This window comes from Psammomys obesus, unplaced genomic scaffold (assembly GCF_907164565.1).
Source record: "Psammomys obesus unplaced genomic scaffold, mPsaObe1.curated_primary_1811, whole genome shotgun sequence".
In the NCBI taxonomy this organism is placed as follows: Eukaryota; Metazoa; Chordata; class Mammalia; order Rodentia; family Muridae; genus Psammomys; species Psammomys obesus.
The window spans coordinates 4835750-4863272 of NW_026596131.1; the positions used below are offsets into that span (position 1 = coordinate 4835750).

The following is a 27523-nucleotide window of genomic DNA, read 5'->3' on the forward strand; positions in this document are numbered from 1 at the left end:
GATGCCTGGGAAGGGCACGTTTGCGAGTTATCTGTGCCGAGCAGAGTAGGGAAGTTTTCCGAAATTGGTTTCACCTGCACCCAGCCTGGCGGCTGGCGAGCGTGTTCTGCTTGTCGAGGGAGGGGGTCCGGTTGGGCTACCCTGAGTGTCCCTGGGCCCCGCGGATGTGGGGAAGGTTGTGTCTTACACGTACCGTGCCCCTCTGCTTCTGCCTCACCTTCCCCCTTCCATTCCTCATGCCCTCCCCCCCCCCGAAAAAAAGTGTGTGGAGCTCAGATTTCGCCTTTGAAAAAGCTGCGTCCGATACTTGAGATGAGCACCTCGCGGATAGCTGGGTTGCTTGATTTGAATTTGAGGAGTTGAAAAGCCTGTTTACTTTCTTGCTTTGATGTTGGGTAGATCTGGTTTTGATTAGATCAATACCCTTTTCTCTCTCCCACCTCCCCCCTTCCTTTTCTTTCCAGAGAGGAGGCTCACATGAGCCCCTGCTGACTTGAGAGAGACCAAGCCGATTGCTCAGAGGAACTGGAAGAAGAAAAAGGAGGAGGAAAAAAGCAAAACAACCCAAACTCGGTGAGACGCTCTCCCTCACCATGAGTAGCGCTGTGTTAGTGACTCTCCTGCCAGATCCCAGCAGCAGCTTCCGCGAGGATGCTCCGCGGCCCCCGGTTCCCGGAGAAGAAGGGGAGACCCCACCGTGCCAGCCCAGCGTGGGCAAGGGCCAGTCCACCAAACCTATGCCCGTCTCCTCCAATACTAGGCGGAACGAAGATGGGTTGGGGGAGCCCGAGGGGCGGGCCTCTCCTGATTCCCCTCTGACCAGGTGGACCAAGTCTTTGCACTCCTTGTTGGGTGACCAGGATGGTGCGTACCTCTTCCGGACTTTCCTGGAGAGGGAGAAATGTGTGGATACCCTGGACTTCTGGTTTGCCTGTAATGGATTCAGGCAGATGAACTTGAAGGATACCAAAACTTTGCGAGTAGCCAAAGCAATCTATAAGAGGTACATTGAGAACAACAGCATTGTCTCCAAGCAGCTGAAACCTGCCACCAAGACCTACATCCGGGATGGCATCAAGAAGCAACAGATCGACTCCGTCATGTTTGACCAGGCACAGACTGAGATCCAGGCGGTGATGGAGGAAAATGCCTACCAGGTGTTTTTGACTTCTGACATATACCTCGAGTATGTGAGGAGTGGGGGGGAAAACACGGCCTACATGAGCAGTGGGGGACTGGGGAGCCTGAAGGTTTTGTGTGGCTACCTTCCCACCTTGAATGAAGAAGAGGAGTGGACATGTGCGGACCTGAAGTGCAAACTTTCCCCAACCGTGGTTGGCTTGTCCAGCAAAACTCTGCGGGCCACAGCAAGTGTGAGATCCACAGAAACGGTTGAAAATGGATTCAGGTAAGGCTTTGGTTGGGGTGCGGTGGGGTGGGGGTGTCATGGGGTTGCGGGGGGATGAGTTAGCTCTGCAGATGTTTTCATTTAGGGTAGGTGGGAGGATGGGATGGCTTGGCTGGAAAAGCTGGTAAAGGATGCTTGAGACCTAGGACTTCTGGCTAGGAACTCTTTGATCTTGTGTTTTGTTGCGGGGGTTGGGGGGCGGTGTTCATACACACAGCTGAATACCTGCAGCCTTCCAATGCTCACTTCAAACAGTGGGGAGCAGTATTTATTAATGTGGTTACTTATTATCCTGCGCCACTGGGAGGGGGAGAGAGGAAAAGAGAAAGATTATGAATATAGCAGCTTTTGATGCCTCTGAGTCACTAGACCCACTAAGCGCCAGTTTGGAAAGGGATCATTTCACTGCCAATCATCAAAGTAGAATCACTGTGCCTTGGGGGCCTGGGGGGGCAGCTGGTTTGTGGTGGAAATAACGTGTGCACCCATGGAGGGTTAGGTGAGATCTTTTGAACTTTTATGTCAAGATAAGAGCCGGTGATTGGCTTTAGCCCCCGAGTTTGTGGTTCTCTTTGTAGATTTAGGTATTTCCCAGTGCTGAAGACTACTGACTAACTTGGGGAAGGCCCTGTGACTTCCTCATGAAGGAGCCTTCGGCTTTAGAGTCTGCTGGACCATTAATCCAGCTTTAAAATGCTTTTGAGCCCCAGGGTCAGACCTCAGCTGATGGTTTGTTGCCTGGTGCTGATAGAGAAGTGTGGGAGGGCTGGGCCCTCTGGAGCACTTTCTCTTGTTTTAAAGCTCCAAAGACAAACAGTCCATTATAGATTGACCAAGTCCCAAGACTCTTGGCCTTTGAAGGCAACTTCAGATCTCCTGTCAAAATGAGTTTTTCTGTGTCGCCCCCTCTCCATAGATCCTAAAAGAGAGTGAACACACCTCTTAATGCTAGGCTGTTGGTTATGACATGCAAGGAGGGAGGTGGCGTGACATTGGTTGGCTCTCCGCACGGCTTTCCATCCTGCTGTCCCCAGGACATTTCTATGTCAGGGACCCAGGATGTGATCTGCTCAGGGTCCCTGGAGATCTTGCTGGCTTTGTGGGGCGTGGTCTCCAATGTCCCGAAGCAGCAGGAGGGCCTATGCCCCTGGTTTCTGCTCTGGCGTCTCCATAGCTAGGTCCTGCATGATGTAGGCATGATCTCCCCTCTTGACTGCTAGCAAGTAGGGAAAGGGCTTGCTCTCCAGTCACCAGAGGGCGCTCTTGCTGCTTTGGGAGTGAACTTAACCACTTTTCAGACAACTAAGTGGAACTGGCTTGGCTTTTGCAGTCAAGTGTAGGTAGGGTCTCAGGAGGGAGTTGTTAGTGGCTCTGAGCTTAAGGAGCTGGGCTGTTTGCATGAAAGCTGTTGGGGCTGCTGTAGCTGGGTGCACGCAGACACCTGCATCCATCGCCCTTGCTCCGCTGCAAGGACGCGTAGGTAAACTTTGCTGCTGGCCTCCTTGCCCTCCAGCTTGGCAACCAGTGATGAGACTCCTTAAGGCCTGTGGCCTTCGGACAGTGGCTCTTCTGTGCCTCCGGTGTCAGCCCCAGAGTGTCACCTTTGTAAATAGCACAGTGTGGTTTTGGAGGCCGGCAGTAAGGAAGCGCTCTTCAGGCAAGACAGCTGAACTCCTCCTGGTGGATGGGCAGCCTGGGCGAAGGCTCTTCCCGGAGGCTTCGTGAGGATGTAACCAGTGTTAAGTCTGCAAAGCACTTGAGGTTCCGGGGCTGGGAACTGTCTATGTCATTGATGTATGGAGGGCAGCTCTTCAGTGACCTCTTGAGCTTGCACACGAGCTCAAGTGTGCTTGGAGCAAAACATTTACCTGGGCTGCGTGAAGCGCTTTTGTCCTAAGACACACCAGAGTGGCCCTTGCTTCTTTTTACCATGCAAGGTCCCCTGCCCTGTGTACAGTCTCTGAAAGTCCCAGCCCTGGCCCTAGCGTTACTTGGTTTGAAACTTTCTAAACTTCATATTCCCGTCTGTAAGATAGGTGAGCTCTGTCTCCCTTGTCTGTGTCCTAACGTTGTTCTTAGGAAAAATAATAAACATGAAAGCCTTTTGTAAAGGGAAACATTTTGAAAAGATGTTAAGTGTTATAATTAGTATAATTAACGATAATAATTGGGTCTCTGAAAAGGGCAGCAAGGTTAACACATAGGCCTTTTAAATAGCAACTCTGGGGGGCTTAGCCCATTCTTCTAGTATTTTAGAGGCACCTCTCTCTGTGTGTGTGTGTGTGTGTGTGTGTCTGTCTGTCTGTCTCTCTCTCACACACACACACACACACACACACACACACCTGCCCCTGCCTCAACTTTCTGTACCCTTCGAACTTTGCAAGTCTGTCTTCCTCCCCTTCCTGTCCATCCTGCAGAGTGCCTGGCCTAGGGGATGGGCTGAGTAAGTTACCTACTAAAGTGAATGAAACAGCTTGAACCTGCAGAGGGCCGGTCTGCCTCAGCTGCCCAGAGTCATCTTGGCCACCGGGTGCCCAGGGCCCTGGCTAGCCTTCCAAGCCCTGTGTTTATGTGGGCACTCAAAAGGAGCCGAGTTTTTAACGACTTGTTTGTACCCTTACCGATTTGGTGTCGGGTTTAATATAAATAGTTGGGACGGAAGAGCAGAAATTGCCCTTGGAGGGAAGGGCTTTGGTTTGTGCGTGTTTGAGTGGGATGCCGGGGCTCTTGATGGGCTCTATAAATAACCAAGGGCATAAGTGACCTGGTGGTGGGCGCGCGTCCTCACCCCTCACACAAACAGCGCCCCACCCCAGGGCCTTAGGGGTGTGTGGGGCTGTGCCTGTGAGCTCAGGCCCTAGGCCCACACTTATTTTAAGAGGGGAGGATACAGTGCTGAGTTTACAGAGAGTTCCCTGTGTGTACGCCTTCTGCCCTGGCCCTGGCCAGGGTTCATCTGCCTTCTCTTGGGCCTTCTGCTCTAGTCTGGGTTAAAATCCCAGGGGCCCAGCAGACAGTCCTGTGCTGGCTGCAAGTACTTCCTGTTCCCTGAAAGAACTCGCTGATGAGGCCCAATTTTTTTTTTTTTTTTTTTGTGAGAAGCCATTGGAATCGAGCTTGGCTTCAATTATCAAAGAAAATGATGCCATAAGAAAGATATGCCGAGAGCAGTGGTCAGTAATTAGAGGACAAAACACCAGCGAATGCAGCTGGCTAAGATACACTTGTCAAACTTTGCCCGGTTACAGAAGACACTGACCCCTCACTGTCCACCCACCCATTGATCCTGCCTTCCAAAATGCTAGTGGAAGAGGGTATTGACCTTCCGGTAAAATGCCAGAGGCTCACTGTCAGCCCTAAGCTCAGCCTCAGTAGTGGTTCCTTTCCTTGCACTGTTGGGAGGGGGTCCCCAGAAAGAGGCCCTTTGATGGCTTCTCCTGGCTCCCCATAGCTGGGGAGGAGCAGAGGTGACCCCAACATTTCTTCAAGGTAAGAGCTATGAACGAGCCAACCACATTCACTTCCTTAACTCCCTCAAGGAACCATGAGGCTCTGTTACTTGTCACTGAAAGCCCCAGGCCTGCTCATTGGCAGAATGGCCAGTGGGTACCTGCCCCATACTGCCTGACCCCCAAGCAAAGTCCCTGCACAACCCTCCCGAAGAAGTCACCAAAGCATCTGGGGACAATTAAGGTAGCACGCTCCAGCTCCCCCCTCCCTGCTTCTTAAGTAAATCACAAGAAGACAGCTCTAATCCATTTTCTTAAAATTACGTGGCACTCTGGAGAAAGTTCTGAGCACTTAAAAACTGAGTTTCTGTGTCTCCTCTGCTTCTTTCTCCGCCTGTCCTGTTATGATTGTAGGAAAATCCAGGCACCTAATTGAGTTGAGAGCAGTGTATTCCATTTTTAATTACTAATCACACAGTAGCCCTCTATTTTGGAAGTGGAGGGAGACAAGTTTATTTTGGGAGCCATGTGTGAAAGGAGTACACACACACACACACACACACACACACACACACGCGCGCGCGCGCACGCAAGCACCCAAGGCAGGGTTTGCCTTGGGTATCTTTTTCTGTAGCGATGGTGAGGAAAGAATTTCTACTGAGTCATTTTCTCCCCGCGGAGGCTGAAGTATAAGTCTTAGATGTGAGACGTTGCTGATGTGTTAATACCACCAAGATAGCTAGGGAGGCAAGGTGTTTGAATGTTGTTTAAGGCCGCTTTGGCTGTTTTGATCTTGCACCATACCTCTTCAAAACCTTTTCAACAGCCCATTTGATGGATGTAGGCCTTTGAAGGAGGCTCAGCCAAGTTTGGAGCTCCTGCCACGAGCCACCCCCTGGTTTTGGGGTTGGGGATACGCATGTAAAGACAGGCTGTACTCCCACAGAGCTCAGGACATGCTTTCAGCTGTGCTACCATGCTCAGTACTACAGGAGAATGTAGAAGAGGTTTCGGAGACACGGCCTTCCTCATCTTTGTTGGCAGTTGGGTGCTGGGACTGCTCCTGGGGTACTCGCTTCCCCAGGCCTTCGGAAGCTGGAGGCAGGTGCCCCTGTTTGATGTGCTTGATTTTTTTTTTTCTTCAGAGGGAGCCCCACACCTAGAGGAGCTGTATCTTGGCCTAGCATTCCATTCTAGGCCAGCTAAGCCAGCGCCAGTGCCCCATTCTGAGTGTGCAGACTGGACAGGAGGGACCCTGAAATTGTCCAGGGTCCTGTGACAGTCCTTTAAGGCAACAGGCCCATCCCAGCAGGGGACCCCGGGCTGTTTTAAAGACTTGGCCTGTCTCTGCCCACCCCCTACCCCCCATGATCACTGCTGGTCTTGTCTTCACTCAGATTTGTGACACCTGTTGCCTCCAGTTCAGCCTCTAGAGGCGATGGTGAGCATCTGGGTCCTTATCTTCCTGTGAGTCCCTCACTGGCCAGGAGGCTAGGAAACCTCCCCCCCCCCCCCCCCCCCCCCCCCCCCCCGCCCGGGGCCCCGCCCCCCCCCCCCCCCCCCCCCCCGCAGCCTTCTCTGCGTCCTCATGCTCTCAGTCCCTGCCATCTTGGGTGCCTGGGAACCCAGCCTGAGAACGAATGGGTGAGGAACAGGCAAGGGTAGTCTTAGCAGTCTTCAATTCTTACCATAAAGTATTGGGAGGTGGCAAGTCTCCCCCACCCTCAGCAGTAGGGCAGGGCCAGTGGCCTAGGGACAGTTTCTAGCCACTTGGCAAAAGTGTACAGCCAGTTCCCATGCAGCACCCCTGGCTTGCCCTTCTAGGCATGTCTCTTTCTGAGTGACAGCGTCCAGACTGGTACAGAACCATGGTCCCAGCTGACGTCTGCCCGCTCTCGCTCAGGCTCCATTCGCCTGGTCCCGATACTTGACTGCCTTGGGCCCCTCACAGGATGGTTGTGGAGATTCAAGACGATGGGCAGCAGCTGCCCCATGACTGTGGTGTGCCAGCCCTGTTCTGCCCACCACTTGCTAAGTTCTTGAGTCCTCTCAATTCCTGCTCATCTGACAGGAGCCTGGTTCCCTCTGTCAAGCGGGTCATCCCCAGCTAGCCTTACTAGAAGCCTCTCCATCATATCCTTCCTGCCTCCAGTTCTAGAACTTTCCAAAGCATCTTGTGACAGGCAGAAGACATTGAGTGAGAGCAAGGTGCATGAGGGGCCATGCCCACCAGTTCCAGCTCTGCAGAGTGGCTACTGTATGCCTGGGACCACTAGAGCCTTGTCCAGAAAACATGAAAACCCCTGACACTATGGTGATATGTCCCAAGCAGGATCTGGGTGCCAGGAGACCAGAGCCCAGCGCAGTGCAAGCACAGGAACTTGGCGAACAAGAGCAGATGGCTGATCATGACCTTTCATAGGTCCCTCTCCTCTGCCAACCCCACAGCTATCTTTACAGAGCAGCTGCTGTGGGCTGATGGGAGTGTTGTGTGTCTCCCTTTGGAGCTTTTTCCCCCTCCAGTTCATGCCTGTTGCCAGCTAAGCCCCCCGGAGGACTGTGCCCAGGGGCTGGGCAAATGAACGCTCCTGCAACTCCAGGCTTTCTGACTCCTGCAGGGGCTTCATCCTGCAGCCTACTGACCTGCCTCCCCTCCCCCAACAGAAGTCTCTGGCTGGTGACACAAGTGGAATGCGGCCCAGCAGGAGACAGGCACACTGGTTGTTCTGGGAGGAGATCAAGAGAGGGAAATGGGGACCCACAGGCCACTAAGACAAAGGGGCTGGAGACCCTCAGAGGAGGGGCCTGGGCCTGCCTTTGACACAGCTGCTCATTTCAGTCCTGGCGCCTTAGCCAGCCCTGAGGGAAAGAGGACCATGGCAGGGGGAGGGGGAAGGGCACCGCAAGCACAGTGCATGGTCGCCACTGGACGCCTGAACCTTATCTGTCCCAACTGCCCGGCTTACTGTAGGCCTAGGTCAAAGTGGGAAGGCCTCCCCAGACCTCTAGACCTTAGCATCTCTGGACTAGGCTGGCAGTTGTCAGATGGGTTGGGGTTGAGGAATTGGCTTGGATGCATCCGGTGGAGAAAGATACCTGTGATGGGCTTCTCTCGCCTTTCAACCCAGTCTCCACTCCTAGAACAGTCTGCTCCTGCCCCCCTGTACGAGAGTGTTTAAGAATTGGCAGTATTCCCTGGCAGCCCCTGCAACATTGCTCCGGTGGACCCCTCATCTTTTGAGGGTTGGGGCTGGACCTGGACAGCACGTTGGCATAGACCAGATGTGGGGTTGTGCATGGCATCATCCTGGGGTCACCTAATGCCCTTGGTTTCTGGTTGGGATCAGTGACCACGCTCCCCTTGTACTTTCCCCGTAGGTCCTTCAAGAGGAGCGACCCGGTGAACCCTTACCACGTAGGTTCCGGCTATGTGTTTGCACCAGCCACCAGTGCCAACGACAGTGAGATATCAAGCGACGCACTGACCGACGATTCCCTGTCCATGACGGACAGCAGTGTGTAAGTACCTGGTATCCCTTCCACAAAGGTGTGCGTGGCTGGGTATGTGTGTAGGTGTATGTGTGGTGGCCTGGGGGGTCGAGGGGACTGTCACTGACCTCCACCCAGCTTGGCAGAGCCCATCTCTGTGCGTGGATATCAGTTTTCTGGGAAGGGAATGTGGTGGGCATGATGCGATGGTGGGCATGGTGCTGGTGATGGAGGATGGCATGGCGGCATAGTTGTCTGGATAGGGTTCGGTGAGAGCCTCGAAGGGAAAGCTGGGGTGGTGTCTTCACAGAAGGAATCCAGAGTATGTAGCGGAAGGGTAAGATGAGTGTCTGTGGGTTTTTTAGATTTAAGAACCATCTTCTGGTTTGTGGGTACGGGAGAATCACTTGGCTGGTCCCGAGACCAAGGGCACCTGCTGCAGAGCCAGCAGGGAGAACACAGGAACTTATTAGAAAGGTTCCGTTCTGGTTTTGCTGTTTGAGAAAAGGCCATTAAAGGCAGGGAACAGCAATCCAGACCTCTCCAAAGGGTTGGCTTTCATTCTGCCAACACACGTGTGTTTCAGTGGGCATCACTCAGGTCTGTAAATGTTGGTGGAGTCCCAAGTCCATGCCAGATGCTGGGGACCCTAGGAAAGGGCCCTCCAGTACTGTCTGATCTCAGATCTTTGGCTGACAGATGGCTTTTGATATATGTTTTTTAAAGCAGTCCAAGTCATTGAAGTGGCCCGATGGGGTCAGTAGACTGTCAGGCAAGGTCATGCTTTGAGTTTTGGGTCATTTGAAGTGAAGTCAAGAGATCTATGGGTGGACAGCATCAACTCTCCCCAAGTCTCATAGTGGGGTTCGCGGTGTAGTAGTGGTCAGGATCCCCTGTCTCCTGCTGGCCTTTGGGGTTTGATGGAGGAAAGTCAGGGTAGAATTTGGCATGGGCGAAACTCCCCACAGGCTTTTCTCACCCAGCACCCAATTGAGAAGTGGTGTTTCAGAAAGGCCTTTGAAGGCTTTCTTCCAGCAAACGTTTTAGATTCAGGATTTCTCCTGCTGAGGGAATGATCTTGAAAGACAACCCATTAAGCTAGCAATGTGAAGTTCTGGGGCACTTTCTTAGACTTTGTTCGTTTTAGCATCTTAAAACACTGGGCCGTCTGTTTATTCTTCGCATGTTTGAAACTCTCTGGCTTCTGTTGGCTGCGGTCCTGTAGTCTGACAGGCCACACAGGACCAGTTGGAAAGTCCCGTCCCCCGTGTTGTGTGTCTTCCCTCGCCCCCTTTCCCACATCTTTTATTGTTGATACCTCAGTTTCCCCTGTCAGTAGTGACAGATATTCTTTAGGGAAAAAGTCTAAGCTATCTGTCTGGCTGTCTGTCTATTTAATTATTTAAAGTGATTTATTTTTATTTCTTACACATTGGTGTTTGGCCTGCATGTGTGTCTTTGTGAGGGTGTCAGATCCCTGGGACTGCAGTTGTAAGCTGCCATGTGGGTGCTGGGAGTTGAACCCGGCTCATCTGGAAGGGCAGCCAGTGCACTTGACTGCTGAGCCATCTCTCCAGCCACAGTTGAAGTTTAAAGAAAGGGCATAATTTTGATATTAGTGAGAGTAGGGTGCACATCATCTATCCACCAGGAATGAGAGGCTTCAGAGAACTCGTTCCATTTTCACAATCGGCCGAGCTCTTTTACTGTCAACGTACGGTAGGGGGATCAGTCTTTCTATTCTACTTTATGTGTATGAGTGTTTTGTATGTATATGAATGCGTGCTACATGTATGCCTGGTACTTGGTGGAGGTCAGAAGAGGGCATCAGATCACTTGGACCTGGAGTTAGGGGTGGTTGCGAACCATCCTGTGGGGGCTGAGAACCTAACCCAGGTCCTCTGCAAGAGCAACAAGTGCTGATAAGCACTGTGCCATCTCTCCAGTGTCCCCTGCCTCACTACCCTCAAAGGCTCACATTATTATGTTTTTTAAAGTTTTATATATTTACTATGTATACAAAGTTCTGCCTGCACGTACACCTTCACACCAGAAGAGGGCACCAGATCTCATTATAGATGGTTGTGAGCCACCAGGTGGTTGCTGGGAACTGAACTCAGGACCTCTGGAAGAGCAGCCAGTGCTCTTAACCTCTGAACCATCTCTCCAGCCCTTCACATTATTCTTTAATAGACCTAGTTTTTTGTTTTGTTTTGTTGAGATCGGATCTCACTATGTAGCCCTGGCTGGCCTCGAACTCACAGCGTTTTGCCTCCTAAGTGGATCAGAGGCCCTAGTTTCCTTCTTGGTAATCCAAAAAATTAGTATCAAGGTGAGTTTTTATGATGTGTTGTTGGTCTCCGGCTGGGAGGTTATATAAGACCTGTGTCCACTGCCCCCCTCTCCCCCTCTGATTGTACCTGCTGCCCTGTTTTGCTCTCGTGTCTGGGCTTGGCGTCTAGGAAGTACTGCGCCTTCAGGACACAGTAATTCTGGGTTGTGCGGGAGCCTTGCTGCTGCGTGTGAAATGAGAGCAAGCTGGATCTGAATGAAGGCACTGAGCGGACCTCCGAAGTCCGGTGCCCTTTACATAAGACTGCGAGGCTTCTGTTTAGATTTCTTAGAGACTATTTCTGGCTCGCTTCCTGGCCTTTGGCTGAGTTTCAGTCCCCATCACTGAGGTGTTATTCTGGGTTCATGATGAGATAACTTGGGTGTGGTCCCATGCCTGTTTCTATTTGTCCTCGAAGGACCCAATCACTGACCACTGACTGCCACAGGAAGGAACTAGCTAGCCTCATGCAAGGGCAGAGACCCAGGCTGAATATGGCGCCTGCCCCACCTTGTCTTCCATGTTCACCATGAGTCTGCCATGTTCACCGTGTTGGTGGGACAGGTTGTCCTTGAGGGCTTTGATCTCCCTTGGGTTTTTCTTTTTGCTTATTACTGATCATAACGCTTTGTTTTCTCAGTTGGAGTAGTTTTCCTTGAGTCATCCTCATTGATTCCTCTTCTTTTGATCTCTGCCCGGAATGAAAAGGTCTCACCTAGCCCAAGCTGGTCTTGAATTTGTTGTGTAGCCAGATATGCCATGAGTATCTGGTCCCCCTGGCTCCATCTCCTGAGTGCTGGCATTGTGGTCAAGTGTCACTGTAGATGTGTTGGCACCAAGCGACTTCCTTCCAGTTAGGCAGTGATTCTTACACCCAGCCCTCGATCTCATTTGAACATGACTCTTTCTTCCCATTTCACTTAAAGTACTTGTGGACTTAAATATGGGAAACTACTTCTAGGCCATGCAAAGATGATTGACAGGCACAGACTCTAGGTAGCATGTGGCCCACTAAGGGACACTTTCAGAAAGGGGCCAACAACTTGTCACTCGGCAGCTCTTCCCTTCGGTCCCCTGGTGGCCTGTTCACAGGGCCCTGTGACAGGGTGCTATGTGGTCGATGCTGGGTAAACCAGAAAGCCAGGCAAAGCTGTCGCTGAAACTGAAGAGTTTGGGGGTCCCAGGGTATTAGAGCCTCCCAGCCAAGTGAGCTTTCCATTCGATTCCTCCTCACAGATGCACCCATCCACTTGAGCATGGTTTGTCTAAGAGGGCAGCTGGCACCCGGGAGCTCCTGGGAATTATCTGGAGCCACCTTTGGCTGGGGGTGGGAGCTCCCTTAGAGGCTCATGCTTAGAGGCTCCTGTGGGTGTCTGGCTCCCATCAGCTGCCAGGCATAGGGTGCCCCCCCCCCCCCCCCGGGAGGGGTGATTCCCAGTCTCCTGCGGAACAGACTTGGCTGGAACTAAAATCTCCTGGCGATGCAAAGCGCTTTCTGGCCAGCCAGCTTTGGGTGTGGGTGATCTACCCTGTATTGGACGGTCATCCTGGATTCCCAGGGCTGGTATTAGACCCCCTCTTCAGAGCTCTGCCAATTGTGGGCCTCGTGCAGACGAGCACCAAGTGAGAAATAGAGAGAGAGAGAGAGAGAGAGAGAGAGAGTGAGTGTGTTGGGGGTGGGGGGATGAAAAGCGGAGCTGAATCGCTTTCAGCCCATTGTTCATCTAGGGAGGCTTAGAAGGGGATAAGAGGTAGCAGGCCCCTTTGAAATGTGCTTGAACAAGTGAATAGGAGCGCCCCATAAAGCTTGAAAAGAGCCCTGGCTGTTTCTGCTCCTCACAATGGCTACTGGGGGCTGAGGGGTTGAGGGGCTGGGGAGCAGGGCTGGCTGCCCTGCTGGGAGTTGGGAGGGGACAGGGATGAGGGGGGAGTGTATGTGGGGAGGGGGGGGTCAGAGGCAGCTTTCAATAGACTCCAGAAGGTTGGAGTTCATTAGACACAAGCCCAGGGAAGCAATCATCTCATTTGTGATAGAACCAATTAAGTCCCCTGGGCCTTTGCAAGAGCCCTTCGTAGAAGATGGGTGGGGCTGGTCAGGTCCCCGTTCTTCCTGGGACCTGCATGGCCTGGCCTGGGCTGTGTGGAGCAGACAGGTCACATAAGCCTCCCCCAAAGCCCAGGGCTGGTGCTGACTTCTTTTGCCACTGAGTAAAAATCCCTCTTAAAGATGGCGGGGGTGGGGGGGCGGCTGTGAGTCTCCATTTTAGCTGCCCCCCTCCCCAGGCTGTTTATGAGCTTGTTACTCTGAAACTTGCATTCTTGGAAGAAGTGGCTTGAAGTTTTTTTCCCTCTTTGGAAGTTAACTGCCAGACTTCCAGCAAAATCCTAGACCTGAATCCTGGGAGGGTTAGGAGCAAGAGGAGCATGGGGCTAGGCCAGACTGAAAAGGGTATGGAGCACCTGTTCTTTGCTGCCCAAGTTCAAGGACCTCAGATGAGAGTATCTGGCCTCACCCACTTGCCTTTTTGTGGGGAGCTGCTCCTGTCGTCAGGATTGGCTGGATTTGCTTCTGGTCTGTGTGTCCCCACATCAAGGCAAGACAACTTTTCTCCATTCCACAGAGTGGGCGTCGGTTATATTATTTTACTTATTTTTATTTCCTCATATCTTACACGTGGGGGTTTGGTCTGGACACTGGGGAGTGCATCTGAGTGAACTTCAAATATTACCTTATCTTACAAACCAGGCTTTTGATGTCGGCTGTGAACGGAGGAGGCTGCTTCAGAGTGGCTGCCAAATGTGGCCGCGCGTGCGCTCACGCCTGCTATTTCAAAGTCGCCGGAAAAAGTGACATTCAGGTTAGGTCAGGCACAGTGGAGTCAAAGGGCTAAGCTAATTGCCTCGGCTTAAATGGCAGCTAAGTGGAGTCTACACTTCAAAATCCGCGCACCCCAGAAACAGCTGGGCCCGGCAGCAGGCTCGTTAGCTAAAATGTTTACAATTAAAGGAGACTGTAGAGGGACCAAAACCCTGGCGCTCCTCAGCCCTGGGTTCTGAGCAGTCAAGACGCTGGTCATAAACTTCTGGAGCCTGAATAGAAGAAAGGAGAGGCCCCCTCTTGGAATGAGGGGCTTGTTTTGGAAGAAGATTCCAGGCTAGGGGGAATTAAAGCCATATTTCCAGGACGGCGGCGCCTCTAAGCCTCTGGCTTCTCCTAAGCTAAAATTCCCCCTCTGGACTCTGGGCACGAGCTGCCTCTCCTGTGGCCGGATCCTTCACCTGGCCTGGATATTGTGAGACGTACTTAGGAAATAATTTCTTCCTCTTGCCCAGTGCTCTGCCTGTTACCTGCTTCCTTCCACCCCCACTCCCTACTCTCTCTCTCTCTCTCTCTCTCTCTCTCTTTTCTTTTTTTCTACCTTACATGGAGAAAGCATACAAGATACAAAAGCCTCGCCACTGATTTCTATCCGAGAGGAAAGGAAGATGAAGGGCAGAGTCCTGAAGAGGGTGTCTGGGGAAGATTCTCCTGGAACTCTTATTATTGTGTCTGTGTGTGTGAGTGTGTACCCCACCGTGCCTGTGTTCAGGTCAACCTTCTCTAAGGATCAAACCCAAGTCTCCAACACTTTTACCTACCAGGCCATCTCACTGACCCTCCTGGGACCCTTGAAGCCTGGTGTAACTTGTTCCAAGTTAGGGGTATATGCGCAGCCACCTTCCACCATCAAGACCCCAGAGGGAGAGCTGGTCATGAGAGAAGTCATAGACCTGGGACACTCACACAAGAGCCGTCCTGTGGGATCCCCAGCCCCACCTGCCATTCCCCTAGCCAATGTGTGCTCATGGTAGAAGATGTCACATTGCCTGTTTGTCCTTTTGTAACGTCACAAGGCTGCTTGGAGCTCAGGAGATGGACCCATGTTCAGACCATCAGGGTCCTTGGAAGGCCAGCCGCTGAGTTAAGGATATCTGTTCTGGGGGGTCAGCCGTGGCTTGGGTTGGGAGCCTGTTGTTGATTTTTGTGTCACCTATAAAATGTGGTTCCTTAAGGTTCCTGAGAGAACAAAATCTGATGTGTCAGGTGTTTACAGTAGCCTGAACTTGGTCTGTGGGAGCTAGGAGCTCTGGCTGCAGCCAGTGGCCTTGGCTGTGATTTGCTTGCTGGTGAAGAACCCCAGGTTACTGCTGGAGTCTAGACAGCTGTTCCAAGGCACGAGTATGGAACCTTCATAAAATGAGCATTAAGTTGGTGGACATAAGACCCGTATAACTCCCTCCACCTTCATGGGCCTTGCCAATCAAGCTAAGCCCGTGGTGAGTCAGATACATACCAGGTTCTGCCAGGTTTCTTGTGCCTCCTCTGGGGCAGCACTCACACTGGAGTTCCCCACTCTTGATTCTGATCTTCCTTCTCCCCACCTCCCGGCGTCCCCCCGATGTAGTCACCCCTCCTGTGCTCCATAGTCAAGGTTGGAGTTGGTCACACTTTGGACCTAGCAGAATCTTCATCATCCCCTGGGGACCCTGTTCTGTTGCCTAGGTCAGCCACCTTCCAGAAGACAGTTAAGATTCTGCAGTAGGTCAGCCATTGCTCATGGCTGCCCTTTAGACTGATTGACTCCTTCTGCTGATGAGATGAAGGTCCTCTTCTTGTGAGAAACCGCCAGGGAAAGGGAAACAGACACCTAATTTCAGGATCCCGGCCTTAGAGTGTGACTGACTCATCAGGGGAGCACGTGACCCCTGTGGTCTCTGGAAGGGACACCAGTGGGAGAAGTCATACCTTGGCCATTTGGTTTTTAGAGACAGGGTTTCTCTGTGTAGCCTTGGCTCCTGGGCTTGCTTTGTAGACCGGGCTGGCCTCGAACTCCGTAAGTGCTGGGATTACAGGTGCGTACCACCCGGCTTCGTTTTGTTCTTCCTTCCACTTTCGAAGTCTTATTTTCTTCTGGGTTTTGGGGGGCCAGAGTCTAACTGAAGAGTTGGCCTGGAACTCAACAGAGATTTGCCTGGGATTAAAGGCTTGTGTCTCCAATCCTGGCCCATGTTTTATTTCTGATTGAAATATGTGGGCCTTAAAAGCTCACCTAGACTTCATTGGCCACACCCCAGATCTAAATTGCAACCCCTCCATCCCCAGTGGACCCCTGCTCCCTGTTTTCTCATTTGCAGTTTGACATAATTCTTACCACCTTTGAACATCTGTTTTGCTTTGTTTTATTCATACTTCCCTAAGACACTCTATTAGGATATCAGCTTTCTAAGAGAGCTGGAACTTTTTCTTCCTTCTATGCATAGACCTCTTGCATAGAGGGAAGGTACCTAGGTAAGGTCTGGCAAGTTGTAGATACTTGAATGTTTTTGTGATTTATAGTGATGTGTAGGAAGGACCTTGCTCTTATGTGTATATCAGTTCTGTGTCTGATTCTCTGTTGACTGGGGAAGATCACCATAAGATGATTTATAAAAGCTCTGACAAAGAGAAGAAAGTCGGACATGATTGACATTGGGCATGACATTACATTGGACATGATTGAACTTACGCACACCTTCACAAAGAGGTGGCTGAGCCCATGGCTGTGGTTCCTAACATGACTCTATAGCCTTTTACTTGGCACTCTTCTCCCAATTTAGACCCATAGCATACTGCCAGAAATGAGTCCAGACTTGGGGACACATAGGCTCCTTCCAAGCTAATGTTCCTGCGGCTGAGAGAGAGCCAAAGTTGCCACGGATGACAATGGCAGGATCTGAAGTTTGGGCTTGAGTGGGTCCTTCCCTGTGGGGACACGATTGCACCTGAGGATGAGTGGCTCATTCCCAGGGAAGTGAGTGGTCTTTCCCATGGGCAGGATCTCAGGGAGGGACGCATGAGTGACGTCACATGCCAAGATTGCCTTGGTGAGCCTGTGGATTTTGTCTTTGCCCTTAGAGATGGAATCCCTCCGTATCGCATGGGGAGTAAGAAACAGCTCCAGAGAGAGATGCATCGCAGTGTGAAGGCCAATGGCCAAGTGTCTCTACCTCATTTTCCGGTGAGTATACATGGCATGGGTAACGTTGTATCCCGAATCATGAGAAGATCTGGGAGGAGGGGAGCAGCGCCTGAGGTCTGCTGGAGAGAAAAGAGAGAAGGGAATCTCTGGACTGAAGAAATGATGTGCTTCTTTGGAGCGTGGTATTGACAGAGTGACGTTTTGTGTTTCCTGGATTAAAGAGTGGAAATTTCTGTGAAAAATAGACCAAGTATCACTAGAGTATGACATGATGGGCTCAATGCATTCCTGCTAAGCCTGGAAACTCCCTGAAGGCAGGGAGCCTTAAAAGCATCATTCATTTATTCATTCCTGAGTGGACTGATTCACTCATTCCTTACCCGCATATGTGTGCATGGCCCTTTGCCAGCATGTATTTGTGCCATGTGAACGCATTACTTTTAGAGGTCAGAAGATGGCATCAGATCCCCTGGAACTAGGGTTATCCATGGTTGAGAGCCGTTTCCCGGGTGCTGGGAATTTTGAGTCTGGGCCCTGAATGAGCGACCAGTGCTCTTCACCTCTGACCCCTCCCTGCAGCCCCAGGGTTTTTGTCTGGTAACCTCTGTGTCCAGTCCTGGTACAGTTCCTGTCATGGACAGGTGCTCACTGAACATGGAGCAGTGAGGTTAGGATCTCTGTATGCCGTATCCTTCTGCCCTGCTCGCCATGGACTCTTCTGCTTCTCTGCACAGCTGAATCACTCACCGTCTGTTTATCTGTTTACCTGACCATCCTACTAACCTGGATGCTCCCCCACAACCCCTCAGAGGGCAGCTAGTCTTACCTTGCTCGTATTCCAGAGCTGAGCTCTCTGGAGTCTGTGCCTGATGAAAGCTGATGGGTGGGGTGTCTAGAGGTGAGGCTTCCTGGAGAAACTTCCTCCCATGACTGAGAGAGGGTAGCAGGTTTCTCTGGGATCTTCCCTTGATGATAGCAGTCAGCACACACTTCACTGGGCTCAAGAACCCACAGTCCCTCTTCCAGGCCAGGCCTTTTCCGCAGTAGCCTGCTATCCAGGAAGTAATAGCATCTAGCTTGGAGCAGGTGTGATGTATAGTCATCTTTCCCGGCAGCTTCAGAGACTCCAGCTGGTTCACGTGGTTGTGTTATAGTCTGAAAACTAACAGGCCAGACTGCTAAACCCAGCTCACCTGAGGAGGGTTGCAGTCTGTAGCTGTCCTTGGAAACTCCTGGCACACTTACCAGGAGTTGGCAGACTTATCTTGTCTGAAAACCAGCCTATTAAGATTGCCCTGACAAGTGACTTCTCTAATTGTTTCTACCCCACCCCATATAATATAGATGACAAAGGTATTTTAATGGGGGGGAGGAGTGGGTATATATCAATCAAAATTCTATTCCCCAAGCCTATAAATTGGCTGATTTTTGTCCTGGGTTGTGCAAAACGACTTTTTTTTGGGGGGGGGTCAAGGAGGCAGCCCCCATAAGGACAGCCATCCACACGGGGGCCTTTCCTACCCCTCTCACTTTCCTGCCCTTCTCACTTTCCTGAAGGTAGGAGGATGAGGCTGGCTCTTCAGCTGGGGAGAACAAGTTGGCTTTCTGCTCTTTGCCCAACCCCAAAAGAAAAAAAAAGGCAAAGCAAGAGAGGGAGGAGGAGGAGGAGGAGGAAGGGGGGAACAAGTGGGGAGGTGGGGAGGGCAGAGTGGGGGAGCAAGATGACAGAGAAAGGACAGAAAGCCAGGCGGTGGGGGTTCTCACCGCTCGCTGTTCTTGGCAGGCTTTCTCGACGCCTTTTTATATTCTGTACTTGGTTTTGGAGATGTTCCGTTTTCCCTTGATAGATCAGCTTCAGGCAGCCAAGCTCAGCAGTGTTCTGCTACTAGCCCGAAGCAGCTTTCTTCATTTTCTGTACAAAGAGAGGAGGAGGAGGGGAGGAGAAAAACGAGGGAGATGGAGGACAGTGTTGAGACAACACTACCTCAAAGGTGCGCAGTGTGCGGCCAGGAAATAAATTACCACTTCTTCTCTGATCTGGGGCCGGCGACTCTTCCCCCACTCTTTTCCCTCCCCCCTGCCTCTTTTCCAATCTTTTTTTTTTCTTTCTTTCTTTCTTTTTTTTAATTTTCAACTCCCTTTCTGTTTAGAATCCACTTTTTATTCCTTGAGTTGGTTTCTCTCCCCTCCCCATCTCAGAGGGCTGCCTTTTTTTTTTTTTTTTTGATGTTTGACAACAGTCTTTGAAGATTTTCTACTTCAGAGTAGCTACTGATGGGCTGGTTGTACTACAGAGGGAACAAGCAGGGCCTCTCGGAGTGCGACCAACTGCTCCTGCCCAAGGCAAACGCTGGTGGGGACCATGGCTCTCCATGAGGCCACAGAGCCCGCGCATAAAAGTCCTGAGCAGCGCAGGCCGCCTCACCATCCACTGTCTGCCCAAACGTGGGGACTCAGCACGCGTCGGTGGGCCCCACGAGCTCCGTCTTGGCTGGTGCGGCCAGTGCCTGCCCAGCCGGCTAATGGTGCCTGGCTCCTTCCTCCCCACCCCCTCAGAGAACCCACCGCCTGCCCAAGGAGATGACGCCTGTGGAACCCGCTGCCTTCGCCGCCGAGCTCATCTCCAGGCTGGAGAAGCTGAAGCTGGAGCTGGAGAGTCGCCACAGCCTGGAGGAGCGGCTGCAGCAGATCCGGGAGGTAGGGACCCCTTTAGCATCCTTTCCACCCTGGGCGTGTGTGTGCATATATGTGCCAGCCTGTGGGTGCATGGACCCAGGGCTTTGGAGGTGTTGCTTTCTTGTTCACTCTCTCTCTGGGGCCTCTGTTCCCAGGATGAAGAAAAGGAGGGGTGTGAGCAGGCACTGAGCTCACGGGACGGAGCCCCAGCCCAGCATCCCCTGGCCCTCCTACCCTCTGGCAGCTATGAAGAGGACCCACAGACCATTCTGGATGACCACCTGTCCAGGGTCCTCAAGACCCCTGGCTGCCAGTCGCCTGGCGTGGGCCGCTACAGCCCACGTTCCCGCTCCCCTGACCACCACCACCATCACCACCTGCAGTACCACTCCCTCCTTCCCACGGGGGGCAAGCTCCCTCCTGTGGCCGCCTGCCCGCTCCTCGGGGGCAGGAGCTTCCTGACCAAGCAGACGACGAAGCACGTTCACCACCACTACGTCCACCACCACGCTGTCCCCAAGACCAAGGAAGAGCTCGAGGCAGAAGCCGCGCAGAGAGTCCGCTGCCTCTGTCCTGCGGGCACGGATTACTGCTACTCTAAATGCAAGAGCCACCCCAAGGCTCCAGAGCCTCTGCCTGGGGAGCAGTTTTGGTAAGCAACTAGCACACCCCGAGGGTAGGGCTGTTCCCCTAGCCTGAGTCTTGAGCAGGTGCGAAGGGGGTCCAGGGCCTGGTTAGCTTCCTGGAGGGGCGTGGGCAGGGGTTGCAGTGTGGGCGGTGCCCGTGCAGAACCGCTGCGCCCTGGTGGGATTGCCCAGTGCCAGGAGCCGTGGAGTCCTAATGAGATGCCCCGGTTGGGTGTCCTCGTTCTATGCAGTGGCAGCAGAGGCGGTACCTTGCCCAAACGAAATGGGAAAGGCGCAGAAACGGGCCTGGCGCTGCCGGCCAGGGAAGGAGGGACGTCCAGTGGAGCAGGGGCCCCTCAGCTTCCCGGGGAGGAAGGAGACCGGTCCCAGGACGTGTGGCAGTGGATGCTGGAGAGCGAGCGGCAGAGCAAGCCCAAGCCCCATAGGTAAATACTGCTCCCCAGGGCCCTGACAAGAAGGCGGTGTGGGGGGTGGCTGTTTTCTGCAGTCTGCGGAAAGCAAATGTGACTGCCCCTGCCATCTCAGTATTAGACACTGGGCTGAAGGGACCACAAAAATGTCATGCTTTGGCACTGGCCCCTGTTCGTGCTATGGTAGAGTTATTTTTTTTTTCTCTCTCTCTCTCAGAGTAGAATACACAAGCTTCTTCTACTGAAGTCACATTTTCCAGTTTTCCTAACCCGGTTTCTCTCCTGTCCCGTTCAGCGCCCAAAGCATAAGAAAGAGCTACCCATTGGAGTCCGCCCGTGCCTCCCCAGGAGAGCGAGTCAGCCGGCACCATCTGTTGGGGGCCAGTGGACACCCCCGCTCGGTGGCCCGGGCTCACCCGTTTACCCACGACCCTGCGATGCCTCCCCTGACCCCACCCAACACTTTGGCACAGCTGGAGGAAGCCTGCCGCAGGCTGGCAGAGGTGTCAAAGCCTCAGAAGCAACGGTGAGTGGAACACGGTAGGAGGAGCAGAATGTCCCAGGGAGGAGTCACTTCTGGCTGAGTAAATCTCCTTTCCAGCCCCTAGAAGTTTTTCTCTTTGTTTCTGTTCCCTTGTTAGGGTTCAGGCGGGGTCATCGAGGCAAGGCATTCCTACAAGTAGGGTGATTCCGTGATCCCGTGTGAATCCCTTTCCTTAGCCTTCCACACTTCGTGTGAGGCAGGTCAAATGGGCCTACGAGTAGCTGTGACCAGGGAAGACTGGAGAGTCTTGAGCCCTTTGCCGACACTAAGATTCCCAGAATGTCTGTGAACATTGGTTGGGTCTCTGCAGGGAGGGAGGTTGGTGTGTGTCTGCATCTTTTTAGGAGGCCAGAATGATTTTCTCTGCTGCCCAGTTGCCATGGGGATAAGAATTTACCTCTAAATTCTTCCCTCTGCCACATCTTCAGGTGCTGTGCGGCCAGTCAGCAGAGGGACAGGAACCACTCGGCCACTGGTCAGGCAGGAGCCACACCCTTCTCCAATCCAAGCCTGGCTCCAGAAGAGTGAGTGTCTGTCTGTCTGTCCGTCCGTCTGTCCCCTCTCAGGCATTACTGGGACACTCGGAGGGGTTTACTTCTCAGGGAGTGTCATTATCTGCAGTGGTGTATGTGTGGAACTCCATATTTGAAATGCCCTCTGTTTACACGCCTAGTGATGAGCAGCGCTAAAGGCAAATGTTGCCATCGGTGAGGATCGTAGGAAATCTGCCTACTGAGACTTCTGCCTCACAGCACAGGGTTTCTGGGGCTCACAGTAACGACAAGCTGGGAGGGGAAGCCATTGTCAGAAGGGTAGAGGGACATGAATCTGGGTACACAAGTTACTTTGCAGGTCTTGGAATCTAGCAGGGCTGGACAGGTGTGTCTGTTGCCCCTGAGCAGGGAAGTGATTCTCTGCTTTTGCTGTCACAGGTTTCCTAAAAGCCCATCTCCACATTCTGCTTGGAGAAAATAAAAATCTTGGCCCAAACTGGGCCATGATTCTTTGTTGGAAATTTGTGCTTGGAAATGGGACTTTGAACCCTATCTATAGGATTTCAAATCTGCCGGAGTTTTATAGAATGATCTAGATAAAGTTTCCTTAGCGCCTTCATTCTGAGCTGTGACTAATGTTTGAGGTCCTGAATTAGTAAGCCACCTTCCCTAGAACCCTTCCTGGTTTTAATTGGTTAACCTCAAGTCTACCAGCTGCCCGCCAGTGGCTTTCATAAAAGCCACTCCAAAAACAGACTAAATGGGACAGTTAAAATGACAGTGGGGCTGGGGCTGTACCTCAGTCGGTACAGAGCTTGCCTGGTCTGCGGCAAGCCCTGAGGTAGCAACCCAGCACTGCACAGACGGAGGTGGAAGTGTAGTGAGGGGCCACCTGTAACCCCCAGCTCTCTGGGGTGCAGGGACGATCGGCAGTTCAAGGTCATCTTTGCCCAGCAAGTTTGGAGTCAGCCTGGGTAATATGAGCCTGAGGCCTTACCCCCTGTGAATGTGGTTCTGTGGGCATAATGGATGTAGGCCTCCAAGGCATTCGAGCTCACACTGTCCATGAGGAGCCTTGGCCTGTGATTGCCTCCGCGGATCCCCCGGTGTCAGTGAGCCTGGTGCAGGCAGATTCCCAGCACTGTCTCTTTGGTCTTTACTGCCGAGGCCTCCTGAGGCCTCTGAGAACCCCAAACTGAAGGCACTGAGGTATACAGTGTGAGTTCAAAACTGAAGAAAGGCTCCCCTTTCTGCGTCTCTGCAGGTCTCTGGGGGTAGCTCCCTCCGGAATGAGAGGGAGCCACCTGTGTAGACCTAGACCCCATACTGTATGTGTGTAACTGTGTGTTCGCTTGGAGACGCTGAATTCACGCATCCTGTGTTCTTTTGTAGTCACAAAGAGCCCAAGAAACTGGCAGGTGTCCATGCACTCCAGGCCAGCGAATTGGTTGTCACTTACTTTTTCTGCGGAGAAGAAATTCCATACAGGAGGCTGCTGAAGGCTCAGAGCTTGACACTGGGTCACTTCAAGGAGCAGCTCAGCAAAAAGGGAAATTATAGGTAAGAGGCCCACCTCCTTTTCTGCTCTGGAGTTTGCTCAGCACCCAGACTGTCCAGCCCCAGAGCGTCCAACACCTCAGCCTTCGTAGGCCGTGGATTTGGGACGTGCTGTGTGGAGGCTGCCTGTTAAGTGGACTGCTGGGCAGCTGGGCAGGGGAATTCCTTCTCCCCCCTCCCCCACCTCTAACAAGAACAGCCATTTCAGCAGGCTGCTGAGAGGGAGTGGTTCTCTAGAGATCTGGCCCGGTCTTCTCTTCCAGGTGAACAGGACTGAGAATCAAAAGGGGAGCAGGGCTGGGCTGTGTGGTGGAGGCTCTGTCTGAAATTGGAGACCCCCTTGTCTGTTTGGGGTTGGGACTGGTGAAGGGAGAGCCCAGTCAGAGGCCGCCATGTTGGAAGCTCAGAAAATCAAGAGACCAAGGCCAGGGGTTCACCACATCTCTCTTGCTCTGCCTGGTGAGCATGGTGCCTGGGTTTGGCAGGCTACCTGTAGCAGCAGCATTTGTAACTAAGAAGGGGCCAGGCCTGTGGATGGTCAGGAGGGTGAATAGGGCTGGCCTGTCTGCCCCCTGGCCCTGGGCCTCGTTGTCCTCTCCCTACCCACCTGGCCTCCTTGCCTCCCTGGCAGAGTGGAGGGACCCTTAAAAAAGGCCCATACTGACCTTGTCAGGTCCTTTAGAGGACCCAAGAGCTAAGGATGAAAGGCAGCTCAGAAGCAGTTCTGATCCAGGCGAGCGATGGCTACGTCAGTTCACATGGGACTTGGCCAGCCTGGCCTCCCTGTGTGGAGAATGTGGTGTGTCTCAGGTGCAGTGCACCAGGCCTGGACAAAGTAAGGCAAACAAGACACGCAGGGCGCCCCAAGGAGGTGCCCATTCTTCAGTGTCCTTGGGCTCTATGTAGAATTGCAGCCCATATGTACTCCCAGAGCCAAGATGTGAGGGCAGAGCCTGAGGGAAGTTCAACTTAAAAGGTGGCCTCTGTCCCCTCGGCGAGGAAGCCCACTTCTAGGATGCTGGCTTGCCCTATCTTCCCTTCTGGGGCCCTTGTGGCTGCTATTCTGTCATGGGGCTCTTTTAGTGGCACCAACAGTGACCTTTTATAGGGAGAAGGACCGAGACCCCTCAGGTGACAGCCTTCTGGGGTGGCAGGTGTGTAGCTGGGCCTAGGTCATTCTCTGTCAAAACCAGGAAGAGGCCATTCTGAAAGCTATCAAAGGATCTGGGGAACAGGCCGGGCTGCTAGCTTTCATCTTCACAGAGACACAGGTGAAGCTAATTACACAAGTGTGCCCCTCAGGGATTCATTTTGATCTTGGCTTTGACTCTGCTGGACTTTGAGGAGAACTGCAGGTGACCTTCAGGGGGGCGAAAGTGTCACAGTACACTGTGTAGGGGCTACGGGGAAAGGCCTCCCTCAACCACTCTGGCCACATCTGGCTCTGATTTTTTTTTTTTTTTTTTCCTAAGGCACATTTAATAAGCCTGGCTTTGAAGCTCTGGCCTCCCCTTTAATGCACAAAGACTTGCACAAATGGTCTCCCTCTCAAATTCTTTCCTGATTGGATCAGGCTGTGGGAAGGCCCTCCCACCCTCCTTATCTCTACAGTTGGGCTTGGTGTCCTCCTAGAGATGGGGGTTGGGGCAAGAGAGCACTCTGCCACACACACACACATCCCCAGCACACACAAACACCAAACCAGGGCCTTAACCCCCCCCCCCCCAACATTTCAGTTTGTACCCCTAGCCCCCACCCTAATGAAAAATTGCCCAGTGAGGCCAGGGTTGTGGAGCCGGGACCTGGGCTGTGTTGAGTAATCTCGCCATGGCAGGAGTTCAGAAAGCAAACAGTGTCTCCAGACATGCCAGACACCATTGGTGCCAGATGGCAGAAGAAGGCAGAGCTTGCCACATGAAGCCCGGTGCTGTGGAAAACCCGGTTCTTGGAGAAAATGAAGGCGAGGCCATGTGTTTGAAGTCCTGGGGAGGTTGGGCCTCGGGAACATTGCCTCTCCCCCTGCTGGAAGAGGTTGCAATTATGGAAAAGGTCAATGTGTGTTTGCCCAGAGGTGCCATGAAAGCCCAACGCCAGAGGGGTCAGAGCTGGGGGCCATGGGCAATATTGGTGTTCAGGCCTTTTAATTTGGAAAAAGCCACCCTCTCCTCCCCCACACCAGCTGTCATGGCCCCGCTCCCCTCCCCCCTTTCTCTTGACTTCCCTAAGTATTCCGACCCCTTTCATGTGCAATGCTGTACCCCTTAAATGGTCCTGTTTCTGGATAGCCCGCTCAGACACAAAGGCCCTGGCTAGACCTACTTCCTTGACCTTAGCCTGCGCTCTTCATTCAGTTCACCTGCTCTAAAAGGGATGACACAGCCCTTAACTGGGGAGGGCTACATAATTTACATATTTATTTATTTATTTATTTATTTATTTATTTATTTATTTATTTATTTATTTTTAAGAGAGAAAGTTAACAAAAATCAATCCTCGGCCCTAAACATGGGACAGGACCTTATGTTCTGTGGCCCCGTGGTTCCAGGGGTTGATGACCTTCTCTCTGAGGGTGCCCTTTATGGGATGGAAGGGCAGTTCACATGAAAGGCTTCACCCACTCAAGGGGGTTCTCCCCTGCTTGGGGACAAGGAAGGATGGAGACTTTGTCTCAGGTCCTCTGCAAGGCTTGAGGTAGGCCTGCCCCAGGACCTGAGAGGCCCTCATTGTCCTGTGAACATTAACAGTCCTAGAAGGAGGAATGTTGCAGAGGGAGAGGAGGGCCCTTCCATTAAAGGCAGGAGGGGAAGGCCTTAGTGTCGGACCCTAGGGAGGCAGGGGAAGAGGGATACAGGGACAAAAGAGGAAGGTTCCATACCTGCTCCACACAGGTGGGCTCTGGGGCTGGCCTGCCTCCTGTTGGGCTGGACCAAAGACTGTTGGCATTTGGATGATTGGCCTCTGGACTGACTGTAGCAGCCAGTCAGCTTTCCACTTCTACAGGCTAAGCAGAGTCTCTGGAGGTCCCTGCAGGATGGCCCTGCCCTGCCATCTCAAAGGAAGCCCATTTTCCTCCCTCAGAAAGAGGAGGGAGTCTGCTGGGCAGGTGGGTGGCAGCAATTGTGACCAGAGGCACAGGCCGCTTCCCAGGAAGAGCCTGACCTTCAGCCTGCACAGTGCATCTGCCTGGTCCACCTGGCCAGGTGGGCTGCCCTCATCAGTCTGGTGTGGCCCATGGTTCGAGGCCCACCTGTCGGCACAGATGCCCCGCTTGCTTCTCTGTCAGCAAGAAGATGCCACCTCAACAAGCTTTCCCGTCTTCTTTTAAGGTATTACTTCAAAAAAGCGAGTGACGAGTTTGCCTGCGGAGCCGTGTTCGAGGAAGTCTGGGATGACGAGACAGTGCTCCCCATGTACGAAGGCAGGATCCTGGGCAAAGTGGAGAGGATCGATTGAGCCTGGGCCTCAGCTTGGGCCGTGGAGCCGGAGCTCAGAGAACCTGTCTCGGACCTGCGCAACAGCCAGGAGATATTTTGAAGGAAAATGAAAACCAATTAAGAAGACAAAGTCTGGGGAGGAACTGGCCCTCGGGCCTTCAGGAGGGGCGGGGGTGGTTGGTTCTCAGTATCCATGAGCTGGGTACTGAGATCAGAAAAAGCCTGAACTATTTATTCAAAACATGACCACTCTGGGCTATTGAAGATGCTGAGTGTGTTTGAGAGACTGCCATACATAATATATGACTTCCTAGGGATCTGAAATTCATAGACTAAGAGAAAACTGTGTATAGCTTGCCCGAACAGGAGTCCTTACTGATATTTATTGAACAGTCAATTCCCCCCCCCCCCCAAAGTTTATGCTGCTTTAAACACGGAAGTGGGAGAGAGAGAGAAGTTTGGATTGCTGTCTACGCTTAGGAGCCAAGCTGGGAGTGCATTAATCATTTCTTCGTTAACAGAGGAATCACAGTGTGGCTTTTTTTTTTTTTCAAGTGAAGACAGGCTTCTTTAAAAAAAAAAAAAAAAAAATGGTGCCCACCCATTGACACATGTGGAAATCTGTGCCCCCACCTTACCCCACCCCGGCCGTGCATCTCTGCTTCAGGGTTGGTTGTGACAGCGTCTTCACCACTTTGGGCAATGTCGTGTTGGGTGGGACCGTCCGGAGTGGAGGAGTGGGGGAGCCTCCCCCGGGTGGGGGGGCGGGGGGAGGCAGCCACTGCCGACTGACCGTCGACGGTCTTGCGGTTCAAGCTTGTGCTTTCTTGGGAAGTGAGGGCTCCTTGTTCTCTTTAAATCAGTCTCTGGACTACGGCCATGAGGAGTCTCCCCTTGCCCAGCCGCCCCTGCGAGGACCCCCAGCAGCACCTCTCCTCCTTACCTTCCCCTTGGCGCTCGGGTTTGTGTTAAGTTAATCTGTACGTCCTGTTTGCCATCCTTCCCTGTGCTATAGGCCTGTGTATAGTGTAGGGCAGAGCGTTAACCCTCTGGGTAGTGCTTGACATCGGAAGTACAGTGC

The 27523-nt window shown here is 52.6% G+C and overlaps 1 protein-coding gene across 1 annotated transcript; it reads left to right on the forward strand.

Moving 5' to 3' along the window:
- Window positions 1-590: 590 nt before the first annotated feature.
- Window positions 591-26706, forward strand: Axin2 (axin 2). The gene is made up of 10 exons (XM_055592185.1): window positions 591-1408; window positions 8239-8379; window positions 16617-16719; window positions 19237-19377; window positions 19512-20008; window positions 20234-20428; window positions 20709-20939; window positions 21386-21481; window positions 22844-23011; window positions 26335-26706. The coding sequence occupies exons 1-10, from the start codon at window positions 594-596 to the stop codon at window positions 26459-26461; spliced, it is 2514 nt and encodes an 837-aa protein (XP_055448160.1). The 5' UTR covers window positions 591-593; the 3' UTR covers window positions 26462-26706.
- Window positions 26707-27523: the final 817 nt, after the last annotated feature.

Excerpts from the sequence above, each read along its gene's own strand:
- Axin2 (XM_055592185.1), top strand. The coding sequence starts at position 594 with ATGAGTAGCGCTGTGTTAGTGACTCTCCTGCCAGATCCCAGCAGCAGC. Across the intron at positions 20,940-21,385 it reads TCAAAGCCTCAGAAGCAACG|GTGCTGTGCGGCCAGTCAGC; the intron begins GTGAGTGGAACA and ends CCACATCTTCAG. Across the intron at positions 21,482-22,843 it reads CCAAGCCTGGCTCCAGAAGA|TCACAAAGAGCCCAAGAAAC; the intron begins GTGAGTGTCTGT and ends GTTCTTTTGTAG.